This window comes from Terrapene carolina, unplaced genomic scaffold, assembly GCF_002925995.2.
Source record: "Terrapene carolina triunguis isolate 2854851 unplaced genomic scaffold, T_m_triunguis-2.0 Scaffold85, whole genome shotgun sequence".
Lineage (NCBI taxonomy): Eukaryota > Metazoa > Chordata > Testudines > Emydidae > Terrapene > Terrapene triunguis.
Genome location: NW_020664436.1, coordinates 43504622 through 43530698, shown reverse-complemented (window position 1 = coordinate 43530698; position 26077 = coordinate 43504622). Strand labels below are relative to the sequence as shown.

The following is a 26077-nucleotide window of genomic DNA, read 5'->3' as shown; positions in this document are numbered from 1 at the left end:
TCATAAATGAGAGATTTTATGGGTGGCTGGCATAAAGCAGAGCATGCAGCAAGAGTTTAGACTTCCAGAAACAATGACCAAGTGCCTAATAAGCTCAATATGCAAATAAAAATTTTCTGCTTCCCTGGTTTGATTTCTGGCATTCCAGCCTAGCCTGACCCTGGAGTCCAACTTGTGGTTCTGTTCTGTGGTTTGTCTCCTGCCTCTGACCTCTTGGTATCCTGACCCAATCTGACTCTGGTTACTGATTTGTGGTTCTGCTCTCAAGTTTGTCTTCTGCTTCTGGTCTCCCAGTATCCTGACCTGGCAGACTTTTGACTCCTGTACCGTGATTGGTGGACCCTGGCTCTGACCACTAGGTCTGGCTGCCCATGACTCAGCCGTGACAGTTTGCATGGACCACTTAGGCCACATGAGTGGGCCTGGTGCCAGCAAAATGGACCTGGCTAACCCTTCGGGAGCACCTCGCATGCTCGAGGGGACCACCTGCAGGCCTGGGTCATCCAACTGATCTTAGAGAACCAGCTATTGCAGGGGCAAGTCACTGAGTTCCATGCAGAAAATACCACACTCCAGACACAGCTCGTGCAGCTCCGTTCCCTGATACCTCTGCCAGAACAGTTCGATGGCAATCCCTAGCGAATTTTATAAACCAGTGCCACCACCTCTTTATGATGCATCCGCAGACCTATACCACCAGTCATGCAAAGGAGAGCCTGGTCATCAGCCTGCTGTCTAGAGATGCATTAGACTGGGTCTTCCCCTTAATGAAGTGTGACAGTCCAGTACTTTTGAGCTGGGAGGTCAAGCCATGTCTTCCTGCAAGCCATGTCTGTACTATTTGGTGACCTGCACCGAACTTGGATGGCGGAGGCTGCCCTAAGGAAACTCCGAAAGGGGCAGGGCACAGTAGCCTCCTATGCTGCGTAGTTCCACCACCTCATGGCTGATGCAAACTGGAATGAGGCAGCAGTACCAAACTGATGTACCAGTTCCAGTGGGGCCTGCAAGAAGAGGTCAAAGATGAATGAGCCCAGGTAGAGATGCCTGTGAGTCTGTATGCCCTCGTGGATCTCGCCATCCATATAGAGAATCAGTGACAGAAACGAAGGGAGAACAAAACAGCGGACTTGTAGCACTCCAACCCAGGTATCGTGACCTTTTCACTACCGCCTCCCCATAGCCAATGCAGGTCGATATGGGCCATTGATGGCTCACCCCCAGAGAAAAGGAACGACGATGCCAGCACCATCTCTGCTTCTACTGCGGTGAGTTAGATCACTCAATCTCTGCCTGCCCCATACAAATTCCAAGAAGTCAGGGAAGAGAGCTCCCCCATACTTTGGTCCTGACTGAAACACACCCAGAACCCTGCCCGAGAGCTCCCCAGTTGCAGGTGCCAATCCAGTTGCACATACCCGACACCCCTGCAGAATCCTGGTCTATGGGCTCTCATCAACTCAGGTGCAGCTGATTGCTTCAGAGATGGAGCAGCAGCCCAGATCTTGCAGATTCACCTGCAACGAAGGCCCCTCCTGATCTTGTAGAGACTATTCACAGTTCTCCTTTATCTTCTGGTCCTGTAACAGACGAAACAACTTCCCTGGAGTCTGTGATCCAGGGACACAGAGAAGTGTGACAATCTGCTGTGATCCATTCTCCACACTTTCCCTGAACTGCAGTATCTCCTGGCTGGCCCTCCATAACTGGCTTATTTAGTGGCAAGCACAGGAAATCTTTACCATCCGAGTTTTGTCAGCAGCACTGCTAGAGATCAGTAGATCCTGTCCTGGCATCCAAACCTTGAGAGATTAAAGTGAGGATGACCATCTAGGCAGAACCTTCCATTACACCTACAGTTGAGCTCCCCATGAAATACAAAAATTACACTGATTTTTTAAAAAGAAGAATGTGAAAACCTTGTCTCTACACCGGGACTATGACTGCCCAATAGAGCTGCAGCCAGGAGCCAAAATACCATTTGGATGAATTTATGCCATATCAGAACCTGAGCTGACAGCACTCCCAGAATAATTCCAGATGAATCTGGTCTGAGGGTTTATCCACAACTCGACCTCACCAGCTGGTGCACCAGACCTGTTTGTCAAAAAGAAAGAAAGCAGTTTCTGACTCTGTGTTCTACAGCTCACTGAATCAGATAACTATCAGGAATTGTTACCTGCTACCCCTGATTCCTGACCTGCTGGACCACATAGGGGATGCCCGCATCTTCACCAAGTTGGACCTATGGGGGGTGGGGGCGTACAACCTTATGTGAATGAAAGGGGATGAGTGGAAAACTGCCTTCCAGACCCAGCATGGCCATTACCAGATATTTGTAATGCCTTTTGGGTTGACCAACACTCTGACTACCTTCCAAGCTTCAAGCCATCCAAGGTTATCTGTCTGACTCCCCACACAGTACATGACCTACAACGCTTCCTGGGGTTTGCCAACTTTTATCGACAATTTATCCTGAATTTTTCTAAACAAATCGAGCCCCTCACAACTGTTCTTCAGGGAAAAACACCCAATTCCATTGGTCTCCTGAGGCCCAGCATGCATTCAATCAACTGAAACTGTCCTTTATTACAGCACCCATATTGGCTCACCCCGATGTCACATAAGCCTTCATCGTAGAAGCTGATGCCTCCAGCATGGCAATCAGGGCTGTCCTTTCCAGTGAGTTGGTCCCAAATAAATGTTACACCCATGTGCTTATTACTCCAGGAAGCTCCCCCGTGCACAAATTATGAAATACTTGAAAAGGAACTCCTGGTGATAAAATCACCTTTGCAGAATGGTGGCACTACCTGGAAGGAATTTGTTACCCAGTCCAGATGTTCACTGACCACAAAAACCTGGGATATCTACATAGAGCAAAAGCCTTAAACCAAAGGCAGCTTCGATGGGCCTTATTTTTTTCATGATTTGATTTCATTATCACCTGCCATTCCACATCCAAAAATGGCAAGATGGATGCTCTGTCGCAAAGATTCAGTACCACCCCCCAAAACCGCAGTCAGGAGCCAACCCTCATTCTCAAATCCCCTAACTTTCTCAGTGCACCTCATCATCAAGATATACTCAGATTGATACACTCCACCTCTACCTTAAAAATGCCACCTGATGAACAAGCTACTGTTGACAAGCAGCCACATGACTCCCAGGAAGGAATCACATACTTAAGGGACCGTGTTTATGTTCCCCTAAGACCCTCAAAGATTGCGGTCGTGCAACTCTGCCACGATTTTCCCCTAGCAGGACATTTGTCATACTTGAAGACCCAACAACTGATATCCTGCTCCTTTTGGTGGCCCCAGATGCGCCGAACCATACAGTTGTTCATTGCTTCCTGTGATGCTTGTGCCCATGTCAAGACCCCACACCATAAGCCCTGTAGTCTTCTCCAGCCTTTGGACAGCCCATCTGAACCCTGGGCAGCCATCGCTGTAGATTTTATCATAGAATTACCAGCGTCTAACAAATTTATGACAATTTTAATGGTAGTGGACCGCTTTACCAAAATGGCCCACTTCATCCCCTGCACAGGCCTCCTCTCTGCTGAAAAGACAGCCCAATTTTAGATTAGCCACATAGTCCACCTCCATGGCCTTCTGGAGCGAATCAACTCCAATTGAGGGTTGCAGTTCATGACCCAGTTCTGGCACAAGGCCCTGCACCTGCTGGGAGTCTGCCAATCTCTTTCCTCTGCTTTTCCTCTCCCCAGATTCAGAGGGCCAACCAGATTCTCGAGCAGTATCTGCAATGCTACATCAATCATCACCAGCATGACTGGTCCTCACTTCTCCCATATGTGGAATTTTCTTACAAAAACCACAAATAATCCATATATGAGTCAGAGCCCCTTTTTTACCAATTATGGGTACTATCCCCAATTTTACCCACAATTACCTGCAACCCATCCACCTCAGAATTGGTGCAGAGTATTTGTCGGGCCCAGGAAGAAGTGAAGGAGCATCTGGAAAAGGCAAAAATGGACTATAAGTGGCATGCAGACCAGCATCAACAGCAAGGCCCCACCTATGCAGTAGGACAAAAAGCATGGCTCTCCATGGAGCAGCTCTGCACAGACAGACCTGCTCACAAGCTGGACTTTGGTTGCTTTGCCCTTTTAAGATCCTGTGACAGGTTAATCCAGTCACTTTTGAACTCCAACTATACCACTCTCTAAAGATTCACCCAGTGTTTCTGTATCACTTTTGAAACCCTACACAGAAAACCCTTTCCTTAACAGGACCCAGCTACCTCCTCCACCAGTACAATTACAGGGCCATGAGGAATATGTAGGTCATGAGATCCTGGATTCCAAACGTAAATGAGGCAGTTCCCAGTATCTTGTCAGCTGGAAGTGGTATGGTCCTGAGGAATGCACTAGGGAGCCTGCGGAAAATGTATGTGCTCCCACATTTGTGCGGGTGTTCCATAAGAATCACCCTGCAAAGCCTGGTCCCACATTGCCATGAGGGTGCCCCCTGGGAAGGGGCTGATGTCAGGGACCATAGGTCTTGAACCCTGTTGCACAGGACTGTTAGGAGCTAGTAAGCTCCAACCTGCCACCCAGTGACCTGCTAACAGTTGGTAGAATAAAAGCTGGACCCCCAACAGAGGACTCCAGTCCTGGAACCTGACTGGTAGAATGCTGGGGGTCCTGATTGGTCCACAGCTTCTATATAAACCCAGCACGGGAACAGGAAGTTGTCCAGGCACCTGGGATCTACCCTGCTCCTGCTCTCACTCCCCTGGCTTGACTTCCTGATGTCTGACTTGTGGTTGTGATCTCCAGTTTGTCTACTGCCTCTGATTCTTGGTATCCCAACCTGGCCTGACTCTGGTTACCGATTTGTGGTTCTACTCTCAAGTTAGTCTCCTGCTTCTTGACTCTCGTCCTCTGACTGTGGACCCTGGCTCTGATCACTAGGTCTGGCTGCTCATGACTCGGCTGTGACATACACTCAGCCATTTGCTCCTCATGAGCTTTTTAATTTGCTTTATCATGTGAAAGTTGCATACAACTTGCAGGCTACTCAGGCAAATGCTTTTAAACCAAGGCCCAGACATCTACATACATTTGTGGCCATGCTGCACGTGGGAATTTCTTCAGATCTAAGCTAGTTTAACTGCTCAGGGTAGGGTGGCCTCACTTCTAAACAACAACAAAAAAGGACACAATGGGTGAGTTTTCCCATTGACTTCAGCTAAGCACGGATTTCATCTTTCTCTCTTTTCTCTCATCCTTATCTTTTTTCCTACTTCCTTTGCCCAGTGTGCAGTATATTATTTAATCATGTCTGCAGTACACCCTGCTCCTTTCTCTTGAGCATCTCTTTTCTATCTGCAGGCATTGCCTCGGTTTTCCATTCTTTTGTTTTCTCTCTAACGCTTTTCAGCTCTCTTCTGTCCTCCATTCAGTAGCTCAGCCAGAGAGTAGTATGCCTCCTATTAACCTTTATATTCCATAAGAAAGGCCACCAGATCAATAACTGGCATAATCAGTTCCCTTTGGCTGACCTTAGGAATGCACTTGTGAACCGGGCAATAGCACAACAGCTACATTTATTTGCAACCTCCTTCAAAGCAAAACAACACCATTCCCTCACAATGTAATCCGCAGCTGATGAACCCAAGCTTTGCATTATGGTTTATTTGCATGCTCAGTGGTGTCCCCCAGCTTTATTCCTGAAGGAATCAGAGAGAGAAGGCAGGTGAGGAAATAGCTTTCATTGGACAAGACCTTTACTTTGTGGAGCCGAAGCCAAGTGAGGTATCCTCCTGCAATTAGAAAAGGAAAAATCCCTCCCCCCCCCACTCCTAAAATTGGCCTTTTTGGCTAGATAGGACAAGAAGTCTATAGAGCATATGTGGGTCAGCCATTGAAGCTTGTTTCAGTTGGATTGGGCCCTTTAGTTGAAAGAGCTGTCATATAAGACCACAATTCTTTTTATTTGTAAGTTATTCCCTTATTTGAAAGTTCCCAGACCTGAGCATTTTTACCACTTTCAGCTTCCTCCGCTGATATTCACAACTCCATTCTCCCGCAGGAAATAAAGTGAAATAACCAGAGTCTTACAGATGCAGTCTGGCACTTGCACAAGGAGATATGGAAACATTCTTTCTTTACATCATGCTCTCTCTTTGTTACTCTTGCGATATTGAATCACAACATTTAATTTTACCTATAGGCTTCCGTATGGCATTAGACAGCAGTACATCACAGTGATGCATAGATGTACAATTGCATGGAAGGGAAAGTCTCACAATTAATTAAAATACTGCTTATTTATTGAGCTGGGGGAAGCAGACACAGCACTGTGGAATACCTAAGGAAGTCTATCATCATTTTGGTGTAAAACACGCGTTATAATTTAAATTCTTGCTTGACTGGATAGCTTATTCCTTTTCTTTGTATTTCTATATTTGTTTGTATTTATTATGGATCACATTTTGATTCCACAATAGAAAAATACAGTCATAACAACCCAATTAAGTATTTTAATTTGGTATGAAAAAATATACCAATTCAGTAGTGACTTACATAGACAATTATTTTTAGCTTTACTAGGTGCTCAGCTACAACAGTGATGAGCAGACTAGGTCTATCTAGTACTAAGAATCTCATGCTATTGCATTTAAAATCCAATCATCTTTGGCCCAGTAATCAGTCTGTAAATCTCATAAAATCAGGATTTTTTGTGTGAAGCTACTAGTGTAATCGTAGTTTTGGGAGGGTCAGAAATACCATGGAAACAGACCCTGCTTTCCTGTAATTCAAAAAAATTCAAACAGAATCAAGAGTTGAAATACAAGGGTTTATGAAAACTTACTTTTAAGATTTTTAAATTTGAGACTGCCTTCTATCTCCTTCCTCATCCCCGAAGGTAGTACATTTCATCCCTGTGCTTCAGTTATTCACATATTCCCAGAAAAAACAAGTATAACGGTGACACATTTCATGAGCACAAGGTATTTCATGTACTAGTACTTGCTAGAATAAGCCACGCATAGGAGACTCCTCAGATGTGTAATCAGTAGGGATCTCTCAGCCTACGTGTGATTTCATACAACTTTCAGCTAACTTAGAGATATAAACATAAACCTAACACTGAGGATACCATCTGAAATTGTGACAGTCTCTAGAAGATAGTGGGTCTATAAAACAATGAACGGAGTACACTCCTCCATATGCTATGTAGTGTTATTTTTTAACCTGTGACAGATGTAGTTTGAATAATGTTCTTATTTTAAGTTGTCCTAGTATAATTCAATGCAAGTTACTAACATAACTTAGCCTTCATGTTATTTAACTCTGTCAAAACATGATGTATGAGACAACACAGATGGCAAGATCTTATAAAAATACATGGGGACTGAAACATTTTTTGTGGTGTGGTATGTCTCTGAGTGAAGTGAAAGGCTCATCCACAGAGGCATGCCACTGTTTTAAAGCCAGCTTGTGGTGGGACTTTCTCTTTCCTGAGAAGCATGCCACATGTCACAAAATTCTGCAAGCTTAAATGTTTTACTACAAGTGAATAACTGTGATGAGCCTTTTGAAAATTTGGGATGGAACAAACACAAGATGAGAAATCATGGCTACATATATGATAGGCCATAATATTTCCTGGCCGAACTTATGCTGTTGTCCAAATTTCTGGCAAAGATTTTATACTGGTCACATAAAGTCAATCTGAATCCTGTGATGCTCTGTTTGACAGAGCAACAGATACAAAATCCATTCTGGATTAGACAGCTGAATGAGGCACATGGTAAACAGAAAATGCCTGTGAAGAGACCCACACAGGAGCGGAGCCAGGGTTTTTGGCGCCCTAGGCGGGGGTCCTTCCACGCTCCCGGTCGTCGTCGGCAATCCTGCGGCAGGGGGGTCCTTCCACGCTCCCGGTCTTCAGGGCACTTCGGCGGCGGGTCCCGGAGCGAGTGAAGGACCCGCCTCAGAATTGCCGCCAAGGGCGGCAAAATGCCACCCCCCCAAATCCTGGCACCCTAGGTCGCCTAAATGGAAGCGCCGGCCCTGGACCCACACGTGGGTAGATTTGTAAGTTGATCAATGCTGTATTTTGAAGAAGTAAAGCTATAACAAACATGCCTGTTGTCACAGTCACACAGATCTCCTAAAGCAAACATTGCTATTCAGTACCAGTAGGTGATGCCCTTATGGGCTCTGGCTACACTAGGGAAACTTTCTAAAAGTTTCTCACCATTATTAACATGGGTTCAGCTCCATCGATATTAGTGTTACACTCCCAGACCTTGAACTGTGTTAAACACTGGAGTTTTATTACATTTAATATCTAAAGAACCCAGACATAGCTTGCATGAGCCCCACTGGGTCTCTCCAGAGAACACAAAAGGCACCTTTTTGTACATACACCTTTTGATCCGGCACTGGCAACCACATGTGAGGCCTGAATCTCCTGTGTGGTAAACATAAACCCTATGAGCATACTGCCATAAAATTCAGCATGCCTCGCAGCCTCTACTTAGGAAACACCCAGGGTTTAGGCTGAGAAGGGATGGTGGGATCAATGTGCAAACAAAAGCACCTGCCTGGCGCTAACAAATACTATTTATCAATCCCTCACATTCACAAGCACCCAGCTGACCTCCAGATGATCAAAGGAAGAAAATGAAGAGTGGGAAATTCTGCCACTCTTGCTATTTTGCCCTTTGGGAGTGGAGGGAATAATAGGTCTCAACACTGAAACATGAAGTGATGATTTAAGTCATGATGTTATGACACAAAGGGGATATTTTCCCCTTTACATATGAAATTGGATATTTGTGGGTTTTTTTAAAAAAAGCTTTTGACTGATTCAGGACCATTGATTTGTATGCAGAGCTTACCCAAATAACAGCTTGATATTCTCATTGTTACCCCAACACCCTATCCTCTTTTTGTTTACGGCACTCACTTGTTTCAAGAGAGATTTTAAGCAATTTGGGGCAAAGACTGTGCCTACCTGTGTGCTTTTGATCAGAGTGAACCTAGAACTCATTCAAATAGCTTCGATGACAACTAGCACAGTGGGTCCCCACACCTGACTGCGCCTTTGGATTAAACCTGGGCAACATTTTTCAGATGAAATTTATTTACACACACACACAAAAATGCAGATTTGGCGACCCAAAAATGTTTTGCAAATTCGTGTCAGTTGCCAAATTGTTCATGTTGAGGGGAGAGGGGAGGAGAAATTTCAAATTATTCAGTTTTGTTTCAGAGTTTTCAAAACTGAACATTTTTTTAATTTGAAATGTCTTTTTGTTTCAAAACTTCCCTCAATTAAAATAAATAAATAAATAATGTTCACAAATGCTCAAAAATGAAACAACATTTTTTCAGTGGGAGGGGGAGGCATTGGACTAAACATCTTGTTTGACCCAAAATTATTTTTATGGATTTTTTTTTTCACTTTTGAGCTTTCCAAAAATCCCAAAATAATTTGTTTGACCTGAAACACTTTTGCTGCTGCTGTTTTGTTTTGTTTTGCTTTTTAAATTGCCAGCGGATTGAAAAATCCATAATTTGCATGTTCTTCTTTGGATGCTACTGCAGTATATATGATAAATAATAACAATGCCCTGCACATTAGTAGTCTTGGATGCAGGACAGATACATTCAGGTTAAGGTATGTTGGATTAGTGGAGATAGTAATTCCTGAGTTGTGGGTGACTACATCAAGATTCACAGCTATACAGAAATAAAACAATCACAGATAGCAATTTACACTTTCCTGCAATCTTGACACAGCTGTTTGACTCATGGGATGATTAATTTACACTTAAGGAAAAATATAGTGAGAAAAGCAACTCTTCTGTCAGACCCATTCTTTGCAGCATATTTCAACAGACCTGTTACTTTTCCTGAATTCTGAGCAGCTGGCTAGAAATATTCTTATGCTTCAAAGAACTTTAGAAGAACTAAGTTAAGCAGTTAATGGACTTCATTCAGGAACCCTCTGCTCTGTTGGGATTCCCTCCAAGACATTTTCCACTTAGCTTATTCAGAACACCTTGCCCAGTTCTGGGAGAACACTTCATCCAGTTGTCTGGGATTTCAAACATTCACTTCAACTCCAGCTTGTCACTCAGGTTAGGTTTGTAACAGCTTTTTGCCCATGCTGGCCAAGCCCAGATGGAGGGGGTTTAGGTACAGGGTGATACCACAATTCCAATTCATGTCACACACCACACAGTTCATATACATTTTTCTGAGCTATTAACATCTATACTTCCTGCACCTACAGACCAATCGCTTTGCAGATTGCGTAAGGCAAGCGTATTGGTTCAGGGTGTTTCTGCCTATTTGTTTACTGTAAACATACCCACAATAGTTAGTTGTTTCAGCCAATACTTCTTCGGGCTTGTTCGGCCGTTACTTGTTCAGGCGTGTCTTGTTTTATCTTAGGCCTACTTGTGTCAGCTAAGCAGCCCTACATGCTCTATCATAGGCTTCTCTCTGATAGACTCTGTGCTAGTGGACCCCTGTCTTCATTAGATAGCATTTTAAACACCTTCATTATGGTATGGCAACTCCTCATTTTAACACACAGTAGACCTTGTTCTTTATCTACAGGATATTTGAATAGCTGGTGAGTTATCTATATCTTGCAGTGGGAGACTAGAGCTCTTAATAATGGTCTTTTAATCATGGTGTCACAGTACAAAGATGGACAGGGTACCAAATTTTTTGAAAGAAGATATATGTGATATAGGGATCATTTGGCTTACACTGAATATTGCGACCACTTTGGTGGAATATGGCAGCCTACTTAACAGTGTCAGCAACACTGCACAACAGTTTACAACAGAATTGAAAGGAACACACCTTTCCAACAAAATGTAGAAGGCATTTAGGGGGTTGTAATATCTATTTTTGATTGTGGCCAGGACACACAGCTCTTAAGATGGCCCAGCCACCATTAGGACAAAAGAATAAAGATGCTTTCTGAATGTATTAGGGAGATTTTTGATTGGGTCTGGAAGTCTGTACCCTTCCCACTTTTGTATACGAGGAATTCATTGCAAGAAAATATCCCTAGAGTGTGAAAATGGGAAAAGTCATCATGAGGTTGTATCAGGGTAGGAGGAAATATAGAGTAGAAAGAAGATTCAAAAAAATCCCCCAAATGATAGCGAAATGTCTAGACTAGATCCAATAGAATCAGTTGCCTCAAAAGCAACCCGATCCCATGCCACACTTCAAAGTCAAAGGAAGTTTTGAAATTGTTTTTAATGGCATAAGACCGGATCCTTTTGTTTCATTGTGTCCTCTTTTGTATACATGGTGCGCATGCTGAAGCAATACATATGATGGGAATGTATTTAGAACTAGATTTTGGTCTCAAATAATTGGTTGCATATTGTCAAATATCTTGTAAAATCAGCCACTGTGACTGAATATACTACTGGTTCTGATTTTTAACAAGGCAATCAGCAATGAGGCATAATTCACAATGTTGTCCACTAAATATAGCAATTGGCTCTGCCAATAAACCAAGAAAATGGAAAAAAATTATAGAAACGTTGGTTGCTCTGTTTAATCTGAAGCTCTATAATCTTTGTGAATTTAGTAAGGTGAAGAAGAGGTCACAGTAGCTAAGCTCCCAATTATGATTGGCTTGAAATTTCCAAATCTCAGGGATCTTGTCATTGCTGGTAAGAGTTTTAATTATTCAAGAGACTCTACGGTAGATAGTTTGAGTGCTGAGAAATAGCCCCATAGCAAATTTTACTTGCAATCTATTTATAATAGCATGGAAGTAATCTCAAGGCATTTACGGCCCCAAACCAAGTATTCATGCATTGCTGTATACATCACTCTGTGCTACTGTACATCAGTGTGTTGTGAGAAAAGTTGATTTGTTTTAATTGTTAGAAGCTGAACTGAATATGCAGTATTTGTACATGCCACCCTTCGACCCTTTGTTATGGGGATAAACAAGGATATGGCAAGTGCTCACCATGACTTTCTCATTGTGGACAAAAAATGCTGAGTTTTGTTTTGCATTTCATTTTCAACCCAACTAAAACTTTTTGCAGAATTCTGTCCCTACACTCCACTTGCAAAAGTACATGAATTTTTTGTGGAAGCATTTTTTTTTTCTTGGTTCTGTGAAAGACAGCATGGGAGCTAGTACTCCTGTTCTTTTTGCATCTGCTTTTGTTAACTATATAGCACAGCAGGGAGAAGAAATGAAAGAGCAAATTGCCTTCCATTATCTGCAGTGTTAACATCCAAAGCGACCAGTTTTCAGTTTTGAGGCATTTAATCATCTAAGAGAGCCTAAACTTTATGCCTACCCTTCAGAAGCACGGTTATATCAATGAGAAACAAAGATCCACATGTAAGGAATACCAATGACTATTTACTGTAGCCAGAGTGAGAGAAAGGTAACACTGAGAAAAGCAAACTATTGAAGTAAGGGCCATAGAAGAAAAGTATGAACTAAGCATATACTTTTTTAAAAAAAGCCTATAGTAAACCTCTTAAAGGTGGGATAAGAAGAGCATACTGCTCCTTTTGTACCATTGGAGAAGGCCAGGGCAGAGTTTCCATTGAAGACTAAATGCACAGCAGCATTGCCATCTGCTATTTGAGTACTTATGGTATCAGTAAAGAGAATGAGTATAAACACCATGAGAAGCCACTTGAAAACAAGTCATGCAGTAGCAAAGGAAAAATCTTTTTGCAAGTTGCAGTATGTCACAAAATAAAGTAGAGGAGGAATGGCAAGATCCAGAGAAGACTGGGACTAGATCAGGGACAGGCACCCTATTGAGTGGTACAACCACCATGTGTGTACATGTGTATAACCACTCACTGGGTGTCTTTTTCTTTTCAATCTTCAGGAAGAGGCAGCCAGAATTCTCGCCCACCAGCCAGTGTCCGTCGGCACATGTGCAGCTTTGAAAAATCCCACACTGCAGTGAATGTGTAAGAGAAGCTGCATGACAAATAGCGGTTTTACCCCTTGCTTTCTCTTCCTCATGGGTTTATCATTTCTAATAATGGGACAAATGTGGTGCATGCCATTAAGGATGGGGAATTTGCTTATGTGCCCTGTTTTGCACAATGCCTTAATCTGATTGTCCATACATTCTTTAGAGGACACGGTTGAGTAATTTTTTTAGAGCTTTCATTTTTCATTATCTTCACTTTTGTCTGTAAATGCCTGCTTACAAGTTTGCAAATACCTATTTCCATACTAATTTTATCTTTTTTCCATTTAGCCAGCATTTTTCTCCCTTTTTACCGTTTTGCATGGAGTTGAGATTACCCTGTGTGCTTTGAACAACTTCAGTTTCTTTAGTGGCTGACTCATGACAAGACATCTTTGCTGTGCACTGCTCTTGCTAACAGCACTTGTTAGTGAACTGCTGCTGTAGAGCCAGCAAAGAAAACATAAAACACTGGTTTGGTGGGACTCACAAAAATAGGGAAGACACGAGGAGCTTTGTATAAATGAGAGCTGCAGGATCTAGCCTATAATGGCGATTGGGTTTTTAAAGTCTCTCTTTAAGGCAATGACATGAGAATTTTTTTTATTCTGCATCTTATTTTTATTTAGAACCCAAAATACTGTAACAGTTTTATGGTTGGTCAAATTATTAGCTATAAACCTTTGCAGGAAGCCTCTAAGCAAATACGAGACTATTGTTGAAAATATGCTAGCTGTTGTGCAAAAAGTCTGTGGTCACTCATAGCCTTTTCCTTTATAACCCCGCTTGCTGCACCAGAAAAGACAGCGTAGTGACTAGGTGGAAGTCCACTTCTTATACACTTGCACAACAATTTTGGGCAATATACAAAGCTACTTATAATTGGGGCTGCAGTTTATCTCCACCCTCCCGTCAATGAAGTGTCATAGAATTTAGCATTCCAGTGTTTCTGTGCGCCTTTCAGGAGTCCATACTACTGACAAGCAGCACTAATGATAGTTTTCAGCCCTCTGATTTGTCTAGTAGAAAAAAATATGGTATGGTGCATCAGATACTGCAAGCGTATTTTGATGTAAATGGTGATGGTATTGCAGTGTTTTGGCAGCAGCCATATTTGCCTCAATGAAAGGCAAACCTTATAAAGTCAATTTAAGGATTGGCACAAACATTTTCTCATTAACTCTCACTCCAAAGATAACATGCCCTCTTTTCTGATCTAGAACAAGTCCCTCAGAGTCCCAGCTGCACATCAGGGAGGATTGATTAAGAAATGGGAAGATTGATATTGACATGCCATTAGGAGGCAAATAGAGAACTGTGCAACAATAAAAATTCTAAAAAGTGTACAAAGGTACGCTGTAAAACTCTGCTATGCAAGGAAAGGCAGCAGCTTTTTGATCTTATTTTTGCCCCTTTTTAAAAAATAGTAAAAAATATCCTCGGCCAGTATAAGTCAGGAGACCTACCACTAATGGAAATGCAAAAAATAAATGAACCTTAAAAATGGCTTTTGGTGGTAATAGGTTAAGATGGGTTCATAAAGAGCAGCTGATTTTCCTAAAGGGCCCCTCTTTAACTTCACCAACTCCCAATAATTGAATTAAAGCAATAAGTACATGTGTGAATTTGAGGTCCCCTTTTTTAAAATGGAACCCTTAACTTTGCAACTCCTTCCCTTCCAGTTGTATGTAAACAGATTTAGAGACCTGCACTTTTTCTTGATCTGGGCCATATCTAGCCTTGGGTATTTTGCACCCAGTTACAACAGCTTAGGAACCCCCATCCCATATCCTAGAAGGAACCTAGAAATGCAGGGGCATAAAAATTAAGCATAATTAAACATATTATTTTATTTGGAAATGCAAAGAGTTTTGGGGTTTATTTTATCCAGAGTCACTCAACCACTACTAAAACTTTCAGATACACCCATATCACCCTGACTCCTTCTTGTGTCTGATTGTTTACATAGTATGGTATATAATACCACCATTTTAAAAGTGAGGTGTTCTTGTGGCTTCTACGATCAGATTTTATAGCTTCTTGTGGCAACCATGTTGAGTTTGCATTCAAAATGGTGACAGAGCAGTAAGGGCAGCTTAGAACATATCTGACGGCCCTTTTAAGATTTCTTTAGTTAAATTTTGAAAAGTCAGAGTATCATGGAGAATCTTGCAGGTTAGAGATGAAAAAGACGTAGTACATCACCTAGTCCATCTCTCTCCCAATGCAGGATTGTTCCCCATGTTGTCCAAGCAAATGTCTGACGCAATTGGCCTTCACCTTTTCTGTTAGAAGACTGTTCCACATGCTAATAGAACTCACTATCAGGAAGTTTTCCTGCTATTAAGAGTGTCATGCAGTCTGGAGTGGCTCATAACCATCAGTGCCAACCTCAGGGTAGACTGTCAGAAACAGGGCAGACTCCCCAAACTGGTGGCATGTTCCATAAATTATATTTCACCAAGCCACTAACAAATGTGAACTCCTGGATGACTAAATCAGTCTTATCCTGGAGTCCCAGCCAGTCCCCTTAAGCTCTCCAGTTTATCTTCGAACCCAGGCAAGCAGGAGTTAGTGATAAATGGTCACTTACCCCAAAAATCACAAAATATTCAGGTTGCTCCCAGTCCCAAGAGAGCAGTCACTTACCCCAAATCAGTTGGTACCCTAAATCTTACACCAAAGACAATGCCTGTACCAATCCTGTAATAAACTATGTAAAGGTTTATTAACTAGGAAAAAGTAATGTTATTTACAGGTTAAAGCAAGCAAACATATGCACACAAGTGAGTTGCAATCTAAATCCTAATAGTGACAGAGTTGTAGTGATCTGTCAATTCAAAAGGTCTTTCCTGGGGGATCTCTTGCTTCAGTTTAGAGAGTTCAAACAGCAAAGAGACCTTTATCTTTTACGTTTAGTCTTCCAGTCTACAAGATGAGCTCCCTTGCACATAGCATCTCCAAGGTATAATAGGGCCATTTCACCAGTCCTTTGTGCTGCAATGTTCCTTAATGGCCCATTTAATCTTGATAGCGCTCTTGAATGATGGTGGTGGGGACGATTCCCAAGCCTGGGTTCACAAGTTCAGAGTAAATATTTTCAAAGTTATAAAGCACAGCTTACATAGTTTCTTATAGCATGGAATACTGGCATTACAAGTGAGAATAGTGTATCACTTGTCTAAACATTAAATACAGTCTTATAAGACTAATACCTATTTTGAACAAAGATAACATACAGGTGAGCTGGTTTGGTTTCTAGCTATGAGTTTGTCAGTTCTTACCTAATGCCTATGGCCTTGGCCAGAGCTGACACTTGGTTTACTAGTGTCACATAGCCAAAACTGTGGCTTTGCTAATTTCATCCCATGGCTTTCAGTTATATGTTGCGGTACCACACTACATAGTTACTCCCGTCCTTGGTGGTCAAGCCCTTTAGATATTTGAAGTCTGTTTCATGCTGCCTGGCCAACTTATGCATATTTAGCTGTCTTAATCTTTCCTTATATGCCATCCCTTCCAGATTCTGATAATTTTTGTTTCTCTTCTCTGAAACCTTCCAGTTTCTCCATATCTTTCTGGTAATATGGTGACCAGAACTGATTTGGTTTTGCACAAGAGCCATAAAAGACCCATTGGAATCAATGACAAAACTCTTATTAACTTAAGTAGTATATGACTGGTCTACAGGGAGTGACTGTTACTTCCATGCTCCATGGCAGGGGTCCCCAACGCGGTGCCCGCGGGCATCTAAGTGCGCCCGCGTACTGGTCGGCTTTTTTTTTTTTTGCTCTGCCGGCAGCACTCGGCTTTTTTTTTTTTTTTTGGCGCCCGCCAGATGAAAAAGGTTGGGGACCACTGCTCCATGGAGTGATGCTTTTGTATATGCAAAGTCCATAGGTATTTTTCTAGCCATGTCACCTTGTAAATTCATGGCAGATTTGCTATTCAGTATCAGCCCCAAGTCTTCTTTAGCATTATTGCTTTCCAGACCTCCATCTCCCACTAATGTTAAATTATTTTTCCTCAGCTGTGTTATTTTGCATTTTTCTAAACTGAGCTTCACTTAGTTATTTTCTGTCTATTTCTATGCTCTCTAAGTTCCTTTACATTATCTCCCAGTCTTAAAGGGTGTTCTCTGCTTTTCCCTTTTTAATATCAGTGGATTTCATTAATATGCTGCTTAGTCTCTTTTTTAAACTATTAATGGAGATATTAAATATGAACTGAATCAGCCCTAACTCTGCTCCCCATGGTATCCCACAACTTAATACATTGCTATAGTTAATGGCCTTTTAGTCAGTTTTAAGTCTGTGATGATGTTACTAACCAAGACAATTTGAATTCATTTTTAAATTCAGGTTTTATAAGCAACAGCACCACACACTTTTACTAAAATTTAAACTTGTGGAGCCAAATTTTCATCTGGTGCAAACCGACCATTTCATTTATGTGAATAGACCTATGTTGATTCACATCACTTCAAGATCTGGCCCATTACGACTACTGCATTCCCTTCATCTACTACCTTTGCAATCCTGTCAACAACAACAACTTTGTCTAGCAAGACTTATTTTTTCTAAATTTACTCTAGTTATTGCTCATTGCTCAATAATCCCCCAGGTAGGACCCATTCTTTCTCTGCACTACAATTCAGAACTTTGTTGTGTTAGTCAGAAATCTGGTCAAAAGAAGAAAATCTGGTCAAAAGGGGAGGGATAGCTCAGTGGTTTGAGCATTGGCCTGCTAAACCCAGGGTTGTGAGTTCAATACTTGAGGAGGCCACTTAGAGATCTGGAGCAAAATTAGTACTTGGTCCTGCTAGTGAAGGCAGGGGGCTGGACTCGATGACCTTTCGGGGTCCCTTCCGGTTCTGTGAGATAGGTATATCTCCATATATTATTATTATCAGATTCACAACAAATATTTTCACAAATGAAAGCATTGACTTACTTTCACTTTGATTCACTGCTCTTCGTTTTCTTGAGTATTTGGAGGATTTGCCTTGTATTCAGGAAAAATATTCACAATTCTGAACTTTTCATGAATTTTTAGCACAAATGATTTCTCAGAAATGCATGTCATTATTCATTATTCTTCTTTAATATTTGCTATCCATCTTGGGAGCTGAAACAATGCCCTGTGATTTAAGTGACACTCACACAGTGTAAATAACAAATAGTCAAAGACAGCAGTTCACAAACAACCCATAAAGTCTGGACATTATTTGGTGAACCTTCCCAAACAACCAACACAATTATAGGGCAAAGGTGCATTCATTCTTAGCTAGACAGATAGTTGAAAAGAGGAAGTGGTCTTGTATTTCAGGTGAAGTTGATTCAAACTACTAAAAATTAATGCTGGTGATAATAATTAGCAGTCCGCACTTCTTAGCTATTAACTAATTAATCCTCCCAGCACTATTGCTAGTAAGTAAGGTCTTGTCTGCACACAACTTGGGCCACTTTAACTATACCTTACACTTAAACCAGAACAACACACCCCTAGGGTGAATGCACTTACACTGGTATAAAAGTGCTTATACTGATACAACTTATTACTATATGGGAAGGGGAATAAGTTTCACTAATATAAGCACATTTTACAGCAGTGTCCACATCAGGAGCTGCATAGGTATAACTAATTCAGTAGAAAACAAACAAAAAACCCACATCCCTAACCAACATAGTGATTGATACCCAGTACAAAATTTGTGTATAGACATGGGTTAAGCCGTATAATATTGTTTGACAGACAGGATAAGTAGTGCAGAGAGGCTGGAAGACTTGTCCAAGTGAGTCAATGTCAGAGCAGGGATTAGAATTCAGTGATTCTTGGCTTGTGTTCCCACACTCAGACCACTAGACCAAGTCTCTCCCTAGACTGTACTTAGCCAGCCAGGGTCTGAGTTTGAACATTTTGTATATACCGTCTTTTTAATCAAATAGTTTCAAAGATATATTTAAAATAGCCCTCTAAATTACATAGAACATTAAATCTCCATTGTGCATGGAAAGCAATTTGTTTTGTGCTACCAAAAAAAAAAAAAAAAAAGGAAAGGTTAGTTTAATTTACTAAACTTCCAGAAATGGCAGTGGGAGGTTAAAATCTGCTCTAATTATACAGCAGCACAGAGAGTACTGGAGTCAGACAGTGAAAACTGTTGTGACAGTCTCTTATTACTGAGCTAGAAATTACATTGTAAATGGACTAAAACCAAAATAGTCTGTGATTTCCTCCTCTTGGTGATAATCAAGTACACTAAACAGACAAAGACCTGAACATGTGCTATAATGAGATTTTGACAGCATGTATCTACTCACTCTTGGGAAAACCCCTTTATTAGGTTGAGAGAAAGAGATGAGCCCATAGTGAGCATGCCTCAAATATCAATCTTGCAGAGAAAAGCTACCAGATGTGGCCCATTAGGTTAAGGGTATGTCTACACTACGAGGGTAATTCGATTTTACTTAAATCGAATATGTGGAATCGATATTGCAAAGTCGAACGTGTGTGTCCACACTAAGGACACACTAAGGACAGTAATTCGACTTTGTGAGTCCACACTAACGGGGCGAGCGTCGATATTGGAAGCGGTGCACTGTGGGCAGCTATCCCACAGTTCCCGCAGTCCCCGCTGCCCATCGGAATTCTGGGTCGAGCCGCCAATGCCTTCTGGGTAAAAAAAATTTGTCGTCATCCGTCTGTCACTAACGCCCTCCCTCCCTCCATGAAAGCGCCGGCGGGAAATCAGTTCGCGCACTTTTCTGGTCAGTGACAGCGCGGACGCCACAGCACTGCGATCATGGATCACGCTGCGACCATCGCTGCACTTGTGGCCGTTCTCAACACCTCGCAGCTTATCATACACCTTTCCCTGAGGCAGATGCAGAGAAATCGGGCGAGGAGGCTACGGCACCGCCGTGAGAGCCTGAAGTCGGAGAGTGGCACAGAGCTGTCAGAAACCACGAGCCCCAGCGCCCAGGACATCACGGTGGCAATGGGGCATGTGGATTTTGTTGAACGGCGATTCTGGGCCCGGGAAACAAGCACGGACTGGTGGGACCGTATAGTGCTTCAGGTCTGGGATGAATCCCAGTGGCTGCGAAACTTTCGCATGCGGAAGGGGACTTTCCTCGAACTTTGTGAGTTGCTGTCCCCTGCCCTGAAGCGCAAGGACACCCGCATGCGAGCAGCCCTCACTGTCCAGAAGCGAGTGGCCATAGCCCTCTGGAAGCTTGCAACGCCGGACAGCTACCGGTCAGTCGCGAACCACTTTGGTGTGGGCAAATCTACCGTGGGGGTTGTTGTCATGCAAGTAGCCAAGGCAATCGTGAAGGTACTGCTCCCAAAGGTAGTGACCCTGGGAAACGCGCAGGTCATCATAGATGGCTTTGCCGCGATGGGATTCCCAAACTGCGGTGGGGCTATCGATGGGACTCACATCCCTATCCTGGGACCGGACCACCAGGCCAGCCAGTACATCAATAGAAAGGGCTACTTTTCAATGGTGCTGCAAGCACTGGTGGACCATCGGGGACGGTTTACAAACATCTACGTCGGATGGCCGGGCAAGGTTCATGACGCTCGCGTGTTCAGGAACTCTGGTCTGTTTAGACGGCTGCAGGAAGGTATTTACTTCCCAGACCACAAAATAACTCTTGGGGATGTGGAGATGCCTACAGTCATCCTCGGGGACCCAGCCTACCCGCTAATGCCCTGGCTCATGAAGCCCTATACTGGCGCCCTGGACACAGAAAAAGAACTGTTCAACTACCGGCTGAGCAAGTGCAGAATGGTAGTGGAGTGTGCTTTTGGCCGTCTCAAAGGGAGATGGAGAAGCTTACTGACTCGCTGTGATCTCAGTGAAACCAATATCCCCATCGTTATTGCAGCTTGCTGTGTGCTCCACAATCTGTGTGAGAGCAAGGGGGAGACCTTTATGGCGGGGTGGGAGGTTGAGGCAAATAGCCTGGCTGCTGATTACGTCCAGCCAGACAGCCGGGCCATTAGAAGATCCCAGCGGGACGCCCTGTGCATCCGGGAGGCTTTGAAAGCTAGGTTCCTGAGTGAGCAGGGCAACCAGTGACTTTTCAGTTTGTGGACAGAAAAGCTGAACCTGCCCCCGTTTCTTTACCCAGTTCATTTTGACTATCCTCTCCAGTTACATACCCCCTTCACCCCCTTCCCCTTCCCAAAAAATAAAATCATTTCGATTTTGTTAATGAACACCGTTGTCTGTGTTGCTGTTTTCGCGGGAATATTTTAAACCGGGGACGCAGACTGTGGCGGGGGGCGGGTTCAGTGTTCTGATGCAAATGATGCTTCTAAACTCCCGGAATGCCAGGCTCCGCACTGGTGGACTGGTTATTTCAATGGAGAACATGAAAAACACCTCCCAGACTGACCAGAGTAACCAGTGACTGCACTGTGTATGTGTCCTGATGCTGGACCTGACACCGCCTCTGTACCCTGCTAAAGGTCACTGTCCTGCCCAATTACCAAGCCCCTTCCCCCCCTCCAGACAGACTCTCCCTCAAAAGAACCTGACTGAAACAGTAATGGAGAGAAACAAACATTTTATTGCGAACCAGACATGAAACGTGGGGGGTGAAACTTGGACGGGGGCTTGTGTGAGGTGGGTAGGAAAGGACTTATGAAATTTTGGGGAATGTCAGCCTTCTAGTGCTAGAGCAGTCTGCAGGGGTTGACTGAAAGTTTTAACGGCCCTTGCCGCCCCTCCTTCTTTGGAGTTTGGGTGAGGGTGGTGTGGGACTTGGTGGCGGGTGAGGGCGGTTACAGATAGACTGCAGCGGGGCTCTGTCCTCCTGCCTCCGGTCTTGCAGAACATCCACAAGGCGCCGGAGCGTGTCCGTTTGCTCCCTCATTAGTCCAAGCAGCTTTTCAGTAGCCTGTTGGTCCTCCTGACGCCACCTCTCCTCCCGTTCCATGACTGCTCGGTGCATTTGTGACAAGTTCTCCCTCCACTGTGTCTGCTGGGCTGCCTGGGCTCGGGAGCATCCCATTAGTTCTGAGAACATGTCTTCACGCGTCTTCTTCTTCCTCCGCCTAATCTGCGCTAGCCTCTGGGAGTGTGCTGACAGGCTGGGTTGGGAGACAGTTGCAGATGTGTCTGTGTGAATTGTGAAAAGGGAGTGAATTCCTGAGACAGATAAATGAAATTGTATACAAAGAACCTAGTCTTTCTCTGTGAACAAGACCATGCACTGCACCTCTCACATGCGCACTCAGGACAAGGTCGAATTTTCGGCCGTCGCCTTCAGTGCCTGTGGACTTGCGGAGGTCTTGGAGTGATCTGAGAAGCGTGGCTGGAGACCTGAACTTCTGGAGCGGGCAATAATGGTAAGCCGCAGACTTGTGGCTGCTTAAAACTCCAGCAGTAGCACTGGCCTCCTTTCACATTGAAAGCAATGCCAGTCTCTGCTGCCAGCAATCAGGACAGCATCAACTCTGCCCCTGTCCCACCCCCTCGCGGCTGTCCCAGGGAAAGATCCCTGTATGCTGCCCCTCTCCCTCCACCGCGTGGCTGTAAAGCAGTCCCAATACTAACATTCCCCTCCCTAATTCAAAGCAGGGCGTCATGAGCGACATCACCCTTCTGAGGATCCCGGACACCCAGAGAGAACGCATGCTGCGGGAAAGCATGCAGAAACCGGGGCCGTATGCCGCCATGCTATGTCGGGCCATGATCCCGGAGTACTTGATTGTGGCGTGGAGGGGGCATGTCTGCTACCACGGAGGGCCCACTAAGATCGCCCTACCCCGGAACCTGATCAACAGGCTTGAGCTCTACCTCCACGAGACCTACGAGGAGTTCTCCTACGAGGATTTCTCGTCGATCCCCGGCCACATTGACCGGATTTTCGCGTAGGTGCACTGGGACTATGGAGTGGAGCGTCTTGGGCCTGGGAATCATGGAGTAACGGACATTGTGAAAATTTTTTAAAACACTTGGGACTAAATTGAGAAGAGCCTAAGACAGAGAAATCATGAAAACCCATTTGTTACCTTTGTAAATATTCCTGTTTTGTACCTGATTATTTTTTTACTAGTTTACAGAACTTTTATAAATGTACATTGTTAATAGTATAAATATTACCGTTCTGTTTTAAATAAATGTTTACATGTTTACAGCACTTACTGCTTGATCCTTCCCCTGATTCTGTGTCCGGGGTAAGGGATGGGGACGGTTGGTACGGGATCTCGGTAAGGGTGATGAAGAGCTCCTGGCTGTCGGGGAAATCAGCGGTGCCAGCGCTGTCGACTGCCTCGTCCTCCTCATCTCCTTCTTCATCTTCCCCGTCCGCTGTCATGTCCGACGAGGAACCGGCCGCGGACATGATCCCATCCTCGGAGTCCACGGTCAGGGGTGGGGTAGTGGTGGCGGCCGCTCCCAGGATGGAATGCAGTGCCTCGTAGAAACGGGATGTGTGGGGCTGGGATCCGGAGCGTCCGTTAGCCTCTTTGGTTTTTTGGTAGCCTTGTCTCAGCTCCTTGATTTTCACGCGGCACTGCGTTGCATCCCGGCTGTAGCCTCTCTCTGCCATGGCTTTGGAGATCTTCTCGTAGATCTTAGCATTCCTTCTTTTGGAGCGCAGCTCTGAAAGCACGGACTCATCGCCCCACACTGCGATGAGATCCAAGACTTCCCGATCAGTCCATGCTGGGGCCCTCTTTCTATTAGATTGCACGGCCATCTCTGCTGGAGAGCTCTGCATAGTTGCCACTGCTGCTGAGCTCCCCTCGATGTCCAAAGAGGAACTGAGATTCAAACTGCCCAGACAGGAAAATGAAAATGAATTCAAATTTTCCCGGGGGTGTGGCTGGTCAGAGCATCCGAGCTCTGACTGCTGTCCAGAGCGTCAACAGAGTGGTGCACTGTGGGATAGCTCCCGGAGCTATTACCGTCGATTTCCATCCACACCTAGCCTAATTCGATATGGCCATGTCGAATTTAGCGCTAATCCTCTCGTTGGGGAGGATTACAGAAATCGATTTAAAGAGAGTTTTATGTCGAACTAAATGGCTTCCTGGTGTGGACGGGTGCAGGGTTAATTCGATATAACGGCGCTAAAGTCGACATAAAAGCCTAGTGTAGACCAGGCCTAAGAGACTCCGGGTTTCATTAGTCCAGATCAGTGTTGCCAAACTGGGATACAAGATTTGGAGATGACACTAATGTTTTTTCCTTTGTCCCTTATCCCCTTTGATGCCAGAGATACTTTACTCTAGAGACTATCTTGATGGAAGAAGCATTGTGAATGATTCATTGTCCTGACGTGAAGGAAAGCAGAGTATGTTCTGCTAGCCTCCCTAGGATGGGAAAGACAACTGCACTAAGAAGAAACTTCACTTGCTATATAAATTGCTTCTTTAGGGGCTGAAAGGGCTGGTAACCTGTACATGAGGGGTGTGGTGGTAACCCTTGTACAAAGATATCTGCTTTGGCACTGTCCTAGAATAACATCCCTCCCTCGCAGCAGGGTTAGCTCTGCGATATAAATGGTCAAATGGCCCCAGCTCTGCCACTAAGGGGTTCTTTGCTTGATGATTGGGCAGTAGCTGACATTTGCCTTCTGAAATGCTGATAAGACAATGAATCAAAAATAGAGAAGGTTTGAACAGTCTCAGTACCTTGGATTTTGGTTTGGGCCTATCTTTTATTGATGGATTTGATAGCCATGTCTCAAGCTGCATAAAAATAATTCAGGATTTATAAATTCATAGAGTTTAAGGCCAGAAGGGACCATTGAATCATCTAGACTTACTTGTATATCACAGGACATTACATGTCACCTAGTTGCCCCTATATTGAGCCCAAAACTTTTGTTTGGCTAAAGCATATGTTCCAGAAAGGCATCCAGTCTTGAACTGAAAACAAGAGATTGAGAATTCACTGCTTCCCCTGGTAGCTTGTTCAGATGGTGAATCATCCTCACTGGTAAAAATGTGTGCCTTATTTCTAATTTGAATTTGTTTGGCTACCGCTTCCAGCCATTGATTCTTGTTCTGCTTTTCCCTGCAAGATTAATGAGCCCTTCAGCCTAGTTATGAAATTTCCTGTATACTAGTAATAAATCAAATAATACGAGGCATAGGCCAAATCTACTATATTCCCATCCCAGCATGATTAGATACTCCCTTTCTCCCCTGGGTGTTTGGAGAGGCTAACAAATCAGGGCTTTGGCATATTGCGGGGAGAAGCAGAGTGAATTCCAAAGCTAAGGATTCAGAAAATGCATGTATCACCTTCTCTTAAACGTAGAGGGATCAAGCCCAGGTTCCTTTACTGATTACGTCTGTAACAATATCAGACAAATAAAGAGGCAGTCACCCATGAGACAAACCATTTATCTTAATATATCTATCTATATGGTTCCCATCACCGTAACATCACTCAAAAACATTCATGAATTTATCTTTACAAATGTAGGGAATTATTATGCATTTAGTAATCAAAGCAAGAAGAAATTTAGGTGACTTGTCCCAACATCACACAGGGAGTATGCAGAAAAACTGGCATTTAGGGCTTATGAATTAAAACTACCACTTTGAATTCTCTGTGAAAAGATATTGGCAGCCAGTGCAGCTTATGGTGTCCAAATTACTTATCAAAGGAGCATACGGAGAACACACAAAAAGGAAAAATCCTGGGGTTTATTCCTAGAATACACAAATTGCCCAAGACATATCTGACGTGGAAAGGAAGGAGAAACTGCAGCTCACTCAAAACATGTCCCAGGCAGTAAAGCACAAATAAGCTCATCTTAGTTGTGTCAACAGGACATGCGTGAAATTGCCTGAACATTCAGCATAGAGACAGTCTTAGCTGCAGGGATTTAGAGAAATGGTATTCAGAAGATCTGTTGTACTGGATAGACATTGCCTTAAACCTGTAGCTCCTGGATGATTCAAAGGACTTTATGTCATCAAAATCTTGCAAAGCACTGAGCTCAACCTGATGACGAGCTCTTAGAAGGGTTGTTAGAAAACCTGCAGTTAACAAACAATAAATAGATTTGATTAATTTTCTTGTCACCAAACCTACTACAAACAGCAACTGTGCAAATAACAGTTC

The 26077-nt window shown here is 43.6% G+C and overlaps 1 protein-coding gene across 3 annotated transcripts in view; it reads left to right on the top strand.

Annotated features, from left to right (window-relative positions):
- GRM1 (glutamate metabotropic receptor 1) overlaps positions 1-26077 on the top strand; it is a 268257-nt gene that overhangs the window by 223971 nt on the left and 18209 nt on the right. The window contains exons 8-9 of one of the 3 annotated variants that reach the window (XM_026649557.1): positions 11792-11830; positions 12889-12949. The exons of 1 other annotated variant lie outside the window; for it this stretch is intronic. In XM_026649557.1, the coding sequence (XP_026505342.1) occupies positions 11792-11830; positions 12889-12949 (100 nt within the window). Of the gene's footprint in view, positions 1-11791; positions 11831-12888; positions 12950-26077 lie in introns of those variants that run through there. One more of the 3 variants, XM_026649558.1, reaches the window with a different exon arrangement.